The sequence below is a fragment of the Amblyomma mixtum genome, chromosome 1 (genome assembly GCF_055824585.1).
Source record: "Amblyomma mixtum isolate Tamu chromosome 1, ASM5582458v1, whole genome shotgun sequence".
In the NCBI taxonomy this organism is placed as follows: Eukaryota; Metazoa; Arthropoda; class Arachnida; order Ixodida; family Ixodidae; genus Amblyomma; species Amblyomma mixtum.
The window spans coordinates 54,144,718-54,157,877 of NC_143012.1; the positions used below are offsets into that span (position 1 = coordinate 54,144,718).

A 13,160-nucleotide genomic window follows, 5' to 3' on the forward strand; every position below is an offset into this window, starting at 1 on the left:
GCTCATGCATTATAACATTTATATCATTGCTATTCTGCCAATTCTTTTGTCATTGTATTAGGCATTTTTTTATACGAGCATCTCTGGCAGCTTTACTTTGGGACATCCTTCTGCACCATTTTACACAAGAATAATCTTCTGGAGCACATTTCGCATCAAAAAAATTTCTGAAGTGAAATCTCTTCGTCACTGTTAGAGTACTGCAGGAGATGCTTCATATAGGTTTGGCGACGCCAACATCAGTTATTACTTAAGAAGCTGAAATCTCCCTGCCTTAACACGTCCAACATTCTTAAGTACAAATTTGAATATTGATGGTAACGTCTTATGAAAATATTGAAGTAATGCTCGAGTTCTCCAAACTGTAGCAAAATCTTTCTACAGCAAGAACGGTAATAGCAAAATAATTCAAGCCTGCCGACGCTACATAGCAAATACATCTTTACGTGGCGGCCAGCCGAAGAATGAGACAAGATTAGTGATGGCTCCGAGATCATTTAATGGCGGCTAGCCTAGCGGGAGCGCTCGTCCCGCGCCGCTGCCAGCTTTGTTTTATTCGTCACATGAATTAATTAAATAAAAAAGGCGAGCTGGGGGTCCAACTCGTCTCATCGATGGATGCTCATTAGATTAATTAATTAATTAATTAATGAGCCTCCATCAATGAGATGAGTTGGGCCCCCAGCTCTCCTTTTGTCGTGACGTCACGCGGTCACGTGGTACCGCGCCGCAGCGAAGGATGAGCCTCCATGGATGAGACGAGTTGGGCCCCCAGCTCTCCTCTTGTCGTGACATCACGAGGTCACGTGGTACCGCGCCGCAGCGAAGGATAAGCCTCCATCGATTAGACGAGTTGGGCCCTCAGCTGTCCTCTTGTCGGGACGTTACGCGGTCACGTGGTAGCGCGCTGCAGCTGCGCCGCAGCGAAGTATGAGCCTCCATCGATGAGACGAGTTGGGCCCCCAGCTCTCCTCTTGTCGTGACCTCACGCGCTCACGTGGTAGCGCGCCGCAGCTGCGCCGGAGCGAAGGATGAACCTCCATCGATGGCAGAAAAGTGCAAGCAGTATTGCTTTCGCAATAAAAAGAATAGATAGGAAACGCAGGTAACAGTTCCTGCCCAAAGGAGTGACTCGGCCAAGTTTCGATGGAGGAGCAACGCAAGCGGCTTCCGTGAGCTGTGCGATGTCAGTGCACGTTAAAGATCCCCAGGTGGTCAAAATTATTCCAGAGACGTCCATTACGGCACCTCTTTCTCTCTTCTTTCAATCCTACCTTCCCTCCATTCTCTTACGGCGCCCTTCAGGTGTGCGTCAAGATATACATACACACATTCTTTATTTCTCTAAAAGAGAAACACATTCTTTATTTCTCTAAAAGAGAAATAAAGAATATGTAAGGCAGATACTGCGCCACTTCCTTTCCTGAAAAACAAATTATGGTTGCGGAGGCTCCATTAGCTGCTGCTGTTAAACCTGGTCTCACAGGTCCCGACTTCTTTGGAAGTTGTGCGACAGCAACAGCCCACTGCGGACGTGTCGCAGTGTCACTGCTACAGAGAAAAGACAGAATCTTGTCTGGAATTTCTGCGCATGCATGCAGGAGCACCGCGGTTTAAGCGCTTGTATGCTTTTACCGCTGGCTGCCTGCGCTTTCTTAATATTCACAATGAGGCTGGGCCGCTTTTGCAAGAAAATGTATTTTTTGTAGCGAGAGGTATACTACGCTCCTCAGTCGAGCATTTGGCCAAGAGCCTGGAAGGCTGATAGTGCGCATGCGTGAAACCAGAGGAGCAGCAGGTGCGCGGCTAATGACGTCAGCGTTCGCCGCCTCCGCCGCCCAAGGAACCTCGCCGGTCCGACGCCACGCGTGAATTCGCCGACGCCACGCGTGAATTCGCATGCGCGGCCACCGGAGAGGAGCAGCAGGTGCGCGCCTCGTGACCTCAGAGCGCAGCCGCGGCCCCGTGTTGATAAACTGCGTTTGTGCGTCTGTGTGTATAAAAATTTGCAGTGGTTTAGCTAAGCTATTCCCGGATATACGTAGCAAGAACTCCAGTTCCCCGCTGTTTACACACGTTTCGAGCTTGTGACTATGATGTTAAAAAGTGAAGAAGTACCGAAAGAATTGATCTTCTCCTGACAGTACCACCGCATTGCGGCGGCTGGAGTCGCCGGTTCTTCACCCATACGAAAAGATTGTGATACACGGAGTCGTTTCACCTCAGCTTTCATACACACAGCCGCATATACGCAGTTTATCCACACGACACCACAAGCGACCGAGGCGGAGGCCGAGCTCTGACGTCATGCGGCGAGCACCTGCTGCTCCGCTCCGGTTTCGCGCATGCGCACTATCGGCTTCCCAGGATCACGGCGAAATGCTCGACTGGGATTTTAGCTATCGCTACAAAAGCTGAGGTGATACGATTTGGTGTATCACAATCGCTTCGTATGGGTGGCGAAAAGGAGACTCAAGCCGCCGCTATGCGGTGGTATCATCAGGAGAAGATGAATTATCCGGATACTTCTTCCAATCTTAACGCTATAGTCACTACAACAAGCTCGGCAACATGCGTAACCAGGAGGGAACTGTAGCTCTCGGTACGTATATCCTGGCATAGCTGAACTGATCCACTGCGAGATCTTTTTTTTGTTATATCTGACGAAGATCAACCGATTCTATTATAACTCTAAAAACTGGTGAGTATATTTCTTACGGTTGGCTGCACATCTTTCAGTAGCTAAGGAATGCAACAGTAATGGATCATGTTAAATATTCAATATGAGTTAACTAGCCTGCTATTCAGCACACTGTAGCTACAATTTGATGTACTTCACGGCTGGCAATTCTATGTCGAAAAAAGCGCTTTTCTACTCAGAATGACTCATTGTAAATATCTTTTAAAGCCCTAGGTTAAGCACCCTGTGTAGCGGGTGCTAAAATTCCAGGGGGATGGCTTTCAGGCCTTTTTGGACGGCTCGCGAGTAATTACAGACGCAAACCCCATATCTGTTGAAGGCTCTTAGGGCGCGCTTCTTGACCCCGTTTTGCAATGCAGTAATATTCGGCGCCCAGTACTTACGTGTGCTCTCCGACCCGAAGCGGGAGTTGAGAAGACAGCGCTGCGTCCTCTCTCGTCGAAGCTCAGGAACGGTGTGCGCAGATGGAGGGCCACGATTGCATGAATAGAGCGCGGCTGATTAAGTAGAGCCGTCAACGCCTGCAACTGCGCCTCCAGAAGTCTGGCGCCACCGCGGGAAGGCATGCGAGGCAATGGGCTTCGTGCAGCCAAAATACTAGAAGCAAAGCTCCCTGCCTGCTATCATTGAAAGCGAGTGATGTAGGAGTCCTGTCACTGCCATATTTCTTACACCCCTCCTGCTGCTTCACCCCCGTTTCCAGATTATTCTTGACTTTGCAGAAAAAAAAAACGCTCGTGTTAGTGAAAACGTGAAAAGTGCAGAAGTGTAGTTAACAGGGATGTGCGAATAATACTTTCCCAAAATCGATTAAAAAATGAAAAAAATGGAGGGCACACTTAAGCTCCTACCTAAGGGTATGACGCGATACCAATATGGGTTAATTCCCATATGTGCAAAATTTCGTACTCTACCTTCATACAGATCCCAAGGAGTCCTCATACCCCTCCCGGCGCAGTGGTGCAGCGGTTAAGCGATGCCCCACTGACCAGTGATTGCTTCCTAGGTCTCAGCGCTGGGCCTTGTGCGGTCCAGGTGACTGGTCCCGGGTGATCAGTCATTCATTTATGTAACCACATGGCACCGTGGGCAGTTTGCAGGTTATCTTTTTGGCAGGCTGTTTGTGTTGCACACACGGCGATATCCGGCATTACCTAGCAGTGGGAAGCTCTCGCTTCAATAGTAAGCTTCGATACAGAATCGAATACGAGTAGAGAAGCTAAACACCGCATCGAACACGAACTGATCAATGATATGACTACTCACTACATCTACAGAGAATCATGCAAACTAATCTTCATGAGAAATAGGCAAGCTGAATCGGCGGCGTAAAAACTGATGGATTCAAAGTTTTAGCTGTGTAAAAACGTAACACTGATATCCACACTTGACAGGAAGTCAGTTTATTAACTGCATGACAGTCATGTAGTGTGTACCGAAAGATTATTTCTTACTACTGGCGACGACTGCGAGCCATTTATAGTTGGATAAAAAAAATCAAGAAGAAAATTGGTTTTCCTGGTAAAGGACCCCCATCAAGCCAATCGCGTCGCCCTATTCTCATGGCGTCACTATGATAGGAGTGGAACGAGAAATCACAGACAATACTGTCCCGGACAATGCAGGGAAGGGTCGACAATGCGCTTTCATCTACGACCCCCTACATTGTCACGTCAGCAGGATCATGAGAATGGGTCGATGTCATTGGTTTGAAGGGGTTCCTTTGACGGGGAAAAGCCACTTTTCTATTTGCTTATACCGGATTACAGCGCCGCACCTCCGTTGATGAGAGGGACAAGAGTGATAAGTCACGGCTTCCAATATAAGGCATGAAGGCAATATTTTAGGAACTTAGGAAACCCTGATCGTGGGTCTGTCTTGAAATTTTATGATTGTACATAAACGCCACCTGACGAATGTACCACGTGGTGGTTCTGAACGCGTCGGAGTGGGTACTCTATTTGGAACCACTGCCGAAGGGAACTTTTACGTGCGCGATGCGAACTTCGTGTCGATTATTTCAAACCTCGACATCGCATTCGATTAGGTTCGAAACATTTTTAGTGTGCACTTGGTTCTCTCAGGACATCCAATAGGAGAATATTCGACGCGATATACAAAAATTTCCTACAGTTGCAACTACTTTGCAGAATTGCGTCATAGAAATGCGAAAATGAAAACTTATCTTGAGGAACGGAAAGAGCTGAGTAACTGTCTTAGTTCTCGGTAAGAGCTCTACCGCGTCCCATAAGGAAATGGAAGAAGAAAGAAGCTGAAAGAAATGCAAGAATTAGGCAGAAATAAAGCGAACTTCCAGTCCTCTTAATTCACAGGTTTTCAATATAAAACTAAAAGTGTGGCCTCTTTCGTCTTCGGGGTTTGGCGTAATTATGAAATGCGTAGCAGACTCCAGGTCGGCTCTTAGCAAAACGGGAAAATGGCGCCAGGAGAACACAAGGCTTGGCTAGCGGACGTGCGACGCCTCTTCGGTTCTTCAAGTTGGCAGAGCTCGTGGTCTCCCTAAATGCTTCCTGGGCTTGAAGAGCCACACTAGGACGCTTCCACAGGCCCAAGAACATCTCAAATTCTTGCTGGGCACAAATCCAGAAACATCGCAGGATCTTGTTTGCGTTCATCCACCTGAATATTGCTTTCACATAGTAACAGAAGCTTCCTTGTACAGCCCTTGGCATTTGCACCTACTGCTGCATTTACTGCACTCATGGATAAAAAACTACTTCTTAGCTGTCTTTAGGTATATATTTTTTCAGTGTTAAATACTAAAACAAAACTTGTTTACCGTACCAGCGTCAGCGATCAGTGACAGAAGTCTCCTTACTTGTGCATAGCGAACAGTTCTGGACAAAAGCATTTTTGAGCGGGAAACCATTTATGAAAGCAGTTTTTCATAGAATCTGAGATTTCTCCATAAAAATCAATATATCGGCAATCAACCGATGCCAGTATTGAATGTTTTTTTTTCTGTTAACGTTTTTACTAACGTAAAAAGCGTTCTCATTGAATTTCTATGATTCTATGAAATGTCAGTGCCAGGCTTGCTGTGTGCGTCCTATGGCGCTTTAAGACGTCATATAATTTTTCCTTCAATCGCTGGGACTTTCTCTACGTTCTGCGAATACTCACACTTTCACAGTAACACACGCCGCCCGCTTTTCTCGTAATGCGTCTAATAAGGCTTTCGCCTTAATAAGCCCAGGAGTACGATGCCCCCTTATTATCTTGAGAAAATCTCGACGCCTATTCTTCCCTACGAACATGCACGAACTACAGGGTCAAGTTATCCGAACTATTCACTCCACTCAGGCGGAGCTGTGGGTGTAGGCTTCCTCTTATGAGCGCCGAAAAAAATACGACTGTAAAATTAAGATCGTTTTGCAGAGCGTCTCCACTGTTACAGATACATGCTTTGGCACTGAAAATGTAGGTTTTCATAGGTTTAGAGCACCTATTTTTTTTTGCCAACATCACTTTCGGCCGGAGCAAAATATGCGTAGTAGGAATACTTGCTGAGAGTGCCGTAAAGACATTGCTTAAATTTGCAACGGCATTCTAAGTTTTTTGACAAGCTTTTGAAGTCGTAATAATGTCTCTACAGGAATTCCATACCTTCGCCGATTGTAATCCACATCGCTAGTACCTAATAAATACTTGTCAGTCTTTGCCAGTGCCGCAATTTTCGCTTCCCATTTGTAATGATCCCACTAAGTCGTCATACGCAGTGTGTTATATAAAATGGGCATATCTGGTTCTGCGTAAACTCTTACCTAGTTCACAGTGAAACAGGATCTAAAAAGAGATAAAGTGCTTTGCACTACACTTCAGTACTGCACAACACTTCTTTACTACACTTCATTTTTTGTGCGCTTTGCACGCGCATAAAGAAATACAATTCCTTTGCTCAGAATCCTACAAGTACTAAAACAGTGTTGGAGACATTCGGGACAAAATTTAAGACATCTGAAAATGAAAGAAAAAACGCGCATAATGCGATAAATACTGCACGCTAATACCGCTGTGAAAAGCTCCAATTCAGAACTACGCATTTTTAGAAGAAGTTTTAGACACTGACTTGCTGAAAAATTATTCTATTTTAAGCATGGCTTGAACATAGTCATTAGTGCGAAAGCTCTGTTAAACTTGGTTAGCCTGGCGCGTACGGCGAAAAGTTGACACGCTCGGACCAGCGCACGCTTCATCCATGGCGTCATCCATGGATGAAGCGCTTCATCCAAACAAGAGCTGAAATCCCGCTAGTCACTTGGTACCACAACAGCGAGGCTGCGACGCCTCCCCGCAGCGAGTCACGTGGCGAGACGTTACAGTACACACCTACGTTCCATTGGCTGAAGGTCAAATGTGCGCCACATTTGACCTTCGAGTTCGCCTCGAAGAGTAGAGCTTTCGATCCAAGCTAAAGGAGCACCAAGCTAAAAAAAAAAAGACCAGCTGCAAAATGACATAACCGCTTCAAGCAGAAAAAAAAGGCCAGCTGGGAACCGAGGACCGTAATTTATTTATTACGCCACGCCGAGGGCAGCTGCCTTGCACACATTCCGCTCCTTCTTGTTGCGATGGGATTCGTACAGCTCATAACACGAGTGACCGTTGTGCCAATACAGTATGGAAAAAATTCAGGGGGCACTTTGACTGTCTAAAGTGCGTAGAGGCGAAAGCGTTTTCCGAACCACTTTCGCTGCTTCTGTGGCACTGGTGGCGTCGCATATAATTGTGTACTAATTACTAAGTGATGTCAAATCACTAATTAATGGATAATTACTGATTAATGCCTGAATACTAATTAACTGCTAATTAATGACGCTTAAGCATCGCCTTTAGGAGTGGAACGCGACAGCGTGTTGTAGCGCTGCCAGGGAGTCCACGGAGCGCCACCACCCGTTCGGCGCGATGCCTTAACCTTTGAACGCAACGCTTTTTCAGGAAAGGAAATGGCGCAGTAATTCTCTGTCATCTCGGTGGACACCTGAACCGCACCGTAGAGGAAGGGAGGAAGTGGGAGTGAAAGAAGACAAAGAGGGCCGTAATGAAGGAAATGAAAATTGTATTTGAGGAAAGGAAATTACGCAGTAACTGTCTCACATATCTCGGTGAACACCCGTCAAAATTCAGGGGACATTTTTTTACCTAAAGTGTAGTCACTGATGTGTGGTTAAGATGTTAAGCTTCGCCTCTAAGAGTGGAACGCGACAACATCTTGCAACGCTGCCAGGGAGTCCATAGAACGTCATTGCCCGTTCGGTTCTACGCCTCGCTCATCGGTAAATTGGTTTTTGAGGAAAGGAAATGTATCTGTCTCTCATATCTCGGTGGACACCTAAACCTCTCCGGAAGGGAAGGGAGGAGGATGTGAGTGAGCGAAGACACAGTATTCACTAGACGCGCCTTTGTACATTCCGAACCATCGATCTGGCATGGCGGAGTGGATAGCATGCTCGTCTCGCACGCCGAAGACCGGGGTTCGATTCCCGAGCTCGACCAATTTCCTACTCTGTTTTATTTATTTATATTGCCTGACTAGAAAAGTTAATTAGGCTAATTGGGTAATTAACCAATTAACTAAGCTCAGTCCCACTTACTTGGAGCATCACTACACGATCCCTTGAATTAGTTGCATGGTTACTAGGCAAAGTACAATTGGCCCCGTTTGAAATTCGCGCACTGTGACCTCACAGCCGTTTCGACCAATTGAAAAGCGTGACATTTTCTGTCGACAACTGCTGCTTACAACGATGAGGCATTAAAGGCTTTCGCCTTAATAACATTTTTAAGGCGGAAGCCTTTAATGCCTCATCGTTGTAAGCAGGAGCTGTCGACAGAAATGTCACGCTTTTCAGTTGGTCAAAACAGTCGTGACGTCACAGTGCGCGAATTTCAAACGGGGCCAATTGTACTTTGGCTACTAACCATGCAACCAATTAAAGGGATCGTTTAGTGATGCTCCAAGTAAGTTTGACTGAGTTTAATTAATTCCCTACTTAACCAATTAGTCAAACCTTTCTAGTCAGACCAGATAAATAAATAAAGCCCAGTAAGAAATTTGCCGAGCTTGGGAATCGAACCCCGGTCTCCGGAGTGCGAGTCGAGCACGCTACCACTCCGCCATGCCAGCTCGATGGTTTGGAATGAACAAAGGTGCGTCTAGTGAATACGGTGTCTTCGTTCACTCCCATCTTCCTCCCTTCCCGTTACGGCGAGGTTTAGGTGTCCACCGAGATATGAGAGGCAGATACATTTCCTTTCCTCAAAAACCAATTCACCGATGAGCAAGGCGTATTTGTCCGCGTTTCAGATTGACCCAAGTTGTCGTGACGTCACCGCGCGCGAAATTTGACGGGTGTCCACCGAAATATGTGAGACAGTTACTGCGCAACTTCCTTTCCTCAAATACAATTTTCGACTAGTGTCTACTGAGATATGTGAGACAGTTAATGAGTAATTTCCTTTCCTCAAATACAATTTTCATTTTGTTCATTACGGCCCCTCTTTCTTCTTTCACTCACACTTCCTTCCTGTACGGTGCGGCTCAGGTGTCCACGGAGATGACAGAGAATTACAGACCATTTCCTTTCCTCAAAAAGCGTTGCGTTCGAAGGGCAACGCACCGCGCCGAACAGGTGGTGGCGTTCTTTGGACTCCTTGGCAGCGCTACAACACGCTGTCGCGTTCCACTCCTAAAGGCGAAGCTTAAGCGTCATTAATTGGCAGTTAATTAATGTACCAACAAAATGTGCACTGAACAATCGCGTAGCAGAATGTAGCACTCAGGCTTTCGCCTTTCACCACTTTAGCCGCTGAAGTTCGTCGTAATTTTTTTAAGGCGGAGAGTTAAAGTTTTACAGCCATCAATTTCGCAGAGTGGACCAAGTTTAGAAATATAGTTTGGTTGACCGGAGCGACTGCCGATGTCAAAAGAGTCATTGACTTGTTAATTCTGAAACAAATAATTTAGACCTGTATAATCCATTCCAGACGCTAACACAACAGTAAGAGGTCGTAATTTCGGTATACAAACCAATTTTTGTTAGCCCCACTGTAAAATCCTCGCTCTTTCCTATATTAGACAAATTGCAGCTTCCGGTGACTGCATTAAAATTATTTCTTTTCTCTGATGTTACTCAAGGAGCGGAACGTGATGCGAGCCTCAATAACGCTGGCCTAGAGTTTCCCATCACGCTTATCTTAGAAACTGCTCTGCTTGCACTTCTTCGCCATCGGAGTGCACTTAGCTCCACTGAATTATAAATACCACCCTTATCTGCTCCGGAGTGTGCACGTTTCGTGTAATGAAGCGGGGATGCTAGTTGAGTGAAATTGATAGCGTTTCGCCTGCTTCAGCGCCACAACGCCTAGTATATGATGCGCAGTATCTATACCGAATAAAGAGCACTCCAGTCCGACTTTAGAATTGGGTCAGCGAGAAATGCACCTGGCCCCGTGGACCTATTCCTCAAGAATTGCGCATCAACAAGACGCGTGCAGTAACGTCATTTTTTTGGGAAGGTTGAATTGTGATGGTGTCATTTCAAACGCAGGTTTTGCAGGAAAACAAGACCCAAGGCGCTGAGTACATTTCGTCCCTTGACCTACGTTCCGGCTACTGGCAAGTAGCGACGGCTGCACCTGAAAGAGAAAAGACAGCATTGGCTACACCCGACAGCCTGTACGAGTTAAACGTGATGCCGTTCGGTCTGTGGAACACAGCCGCCATATTAAAAAAGGATGATGGAAAATATCTTGCGAAATTGGAAACGGCAGACCTGCCTCTGCTACCTGGACGTCATTGTTGTCTCTTCCGCCGATTTCATCACTCACCTCGCGCGCTTAAGACAGGTTTTGGCTTGCCTGACTGACGCCGGACTGCAGCTGAATCTCAAGAAGTCCCACTTTGGAGCTGGGCAGTTGACCATCTTGGGGCACATCGTCCTCAACGAAGGCGTTCTCCCAAAATGTCCTAAACCGGTTTCGCTCTAGCAACTTCGAAGCTTCATAGGATTGTGTCCCCATTTCCGGCACTTCGGACTCAATTTTGCCTCCATCACTTCGCCGCTGACGAAGCTACTTGGGAACAATGACATGTCTGGCTGGTCGGCCGAGTGCGACGAAGCGTTCACTACCCTGCGCCGTTTTTAAACTCCGCCGCCAAAACTCCGACACTATGACCCCACAACACCGACCGAGGTCCTTACGGATGCGAGTGGCGTTGGGCTCGGGGCTGTGTTGGCAAAGCAAAAAGATGGTTTTGAAGAATACGTACTTGCGTATGCGAGTCGCCTGCTTACCAAAGCTGAGTCCAACTATTCTGTTATGGAGAAACGATGTTTTGTAACGGCCTTCATTGACAGTTGTGAAGGCCGGTTAGAGCGGGCAAGTACAGGTCCGGTCCCAGAACATTTCACGCTCTCGTCTCGCGCCGCGCGTCGGCTCTGCTGCATCAGCTGCCGATCGTCGTCTTCTCGTCTGGCGCCTCGCGTCGGGTCTGCTGTTCCAACTGCTGATCATCTTCCTCTTTACAGTTTAGCTATTTTACGCACGCTAGAGAAATTCCGGTCCTATCTATATGCCAGACGGTTGGACGTCCTCACGGACCACCATGCGCTCTGCTGGTTATCGTCTCCCATCCCAAGATCCATCCGGTCTCCTCGCGCGGTGGGCTCTTCGCCTTCAAGAGCTTTACATCCGCGTCATCTACCATTCTGGCCGTAAGCACATGAACGCTGATGCTTTGTTTCGGTCTCCCCTTCCCAGCGACGCTGCCTGCTCCTCGGCGACCGATCACGTACTTCGTTTCTTATTATCGCTCATATGCCTGCGGAGCAGCGGAAAGACCCGTGGCTTGTGTCTCTCATAGACGCTGTGTCTTCATCACAAACCGTTGCCCCTTCTAGAACTTTACAGCGTCAAGCTCCGCACTTTGCGTTCCGGGACGACCTTCTATGCCGCCGCAACTACATGCCTGATGGTCGGCGGTGGCTTCTCGCAATTCCCCGCCATTTACGATCTGAAATTTGCGCCTCTTACCACGCTGACCCTCAGTGAGTGCATGCTGGTGTTCTGAAAACATTCAAAACAATTTCTCAGCGTTACTATTGGCGCCGCATGTACGTCTATGTTCGAAAATATGTCCGATCTTGCATCGCCTGTCCGCGGCGGAAGACATCTGCTCCTCATGTGACCGGCCGCTTGCAAACACTACCTTGCCCGGCACATCCTTTTGATTGCGTCGGCCTCGACATTTACGGCCCGCTTCCCTGTACGGTCTCTGGCAACCATTGGATTGTCGTTGGCGTCGACCACCTCATCTGGTATGCTGAGACAGCCGCCCTTCATGCTGCTACTAGCCGCGAAGTTGCTATGTTGCTGCTCCATCATTTTGTAGTTCGCAGCGGCGTGCCACGCGAGCTGCTCCGTGTCAGAGGTCGAGCCTTCCTTTCCCAAGTCGTTGAAGCACTGCTCGCCCAGTATTGCATAGTACATCGGAGCATCACTGCCTACCATCCTGAAACTAACGGGCTGACCGAGTGCTTCAATCCTACTATCGGAGACAGGCTAACGATGTACGTAGCAACAGATCAGACGAACTGGGACTCTGTCCTTCCTTTCGTGACAAACGCGTACAACACCGCCACGCAGTCAACCACCGTCTTTACCCCTTCCTTCTTCTGTATGGGTTGGAGCCGTCGTCCACAGTGAACACCATCTTACCTTATACGGAAAGGGGTGCCTGCGAGTGGGCACCCCTTTCCGAAGTCGCAAAGCATGCAGAGGAATTCCGCCAGTTGGCGTGCTCTTTTTCCTCGGAATCCCAATGCCGCCAAAATCATCGCCACGATAATGATAACAGGCAAAACGTTTTTCCGGTTGGATTCCTAGTTTGTCTCTGGGTTCCCGGCACACCACCAGAATTGTCGTCAAAGTTTCGCACAGAAATCACGGGCCTCATCATGTTGTCCAGCAAACGTCGCCGGTCAATTGCATCGTAGAGCCGCTCAACCCCTCTTCGGACTTGCGCCATCGCGGCTGAGAAACCATCCACGTCAGTCGCCTGAAGACCTACTACGACCCGCCCCTTTTGCCTTCCCCAAAAGTCGTCAGGGTGGCTCATCTTCGTTTCGGGGGCAATTGCAGCGAACCACGACGGCCGCGTCTGATACCGCCTAAGAAGATAACTGACGAAGCGCCGATGAAAGACGAAGGGTCGCCGCGCTGCACGAGATCGCTTCGGCTGGACTGGTCGTCTTCTGCGCTGCCCGCCGTTCTGCTCGCCTCTCTGTGTCGCCCGCCGTGAACTAAAACCCGTGTTCTATTTGTGCAGAAACCCCTTTTCAATGTATAATTATTAAAAGTGGTTGAAGAAAAGATTAGGAAAACAAATTCGCTCGATTTACGAATTAGGAGCAAAGCACTGATGCGATTCTCTGCG

The 13,160-nt window shown here is 47.8% G+C and overlaps 1 protein-coding gene across 1 annotated transcript in view; it reads right to left on the reverse strand.

The window, feature by feature from the left end:
* Positions 1 to 11,929: 11,929 nt before the first annotated feature.
* LOC149366329 (uncharacterized) overlaps positions 11,930 to 13,160 on the reverse strand; it is a 56,916-nt gene continuing 55,685 nt past the window's right edge. The window contains exon 8 of the mRNA XM_089570285.1: positions 11,930 to 12,187. Within this exon, the coding sequence (XP_089426411.1) occupies positions 11,930 to 12,187 (258 nt within the window). The remainder of the gene's footprint in view (positions 12,188 to 13,160) is intronic.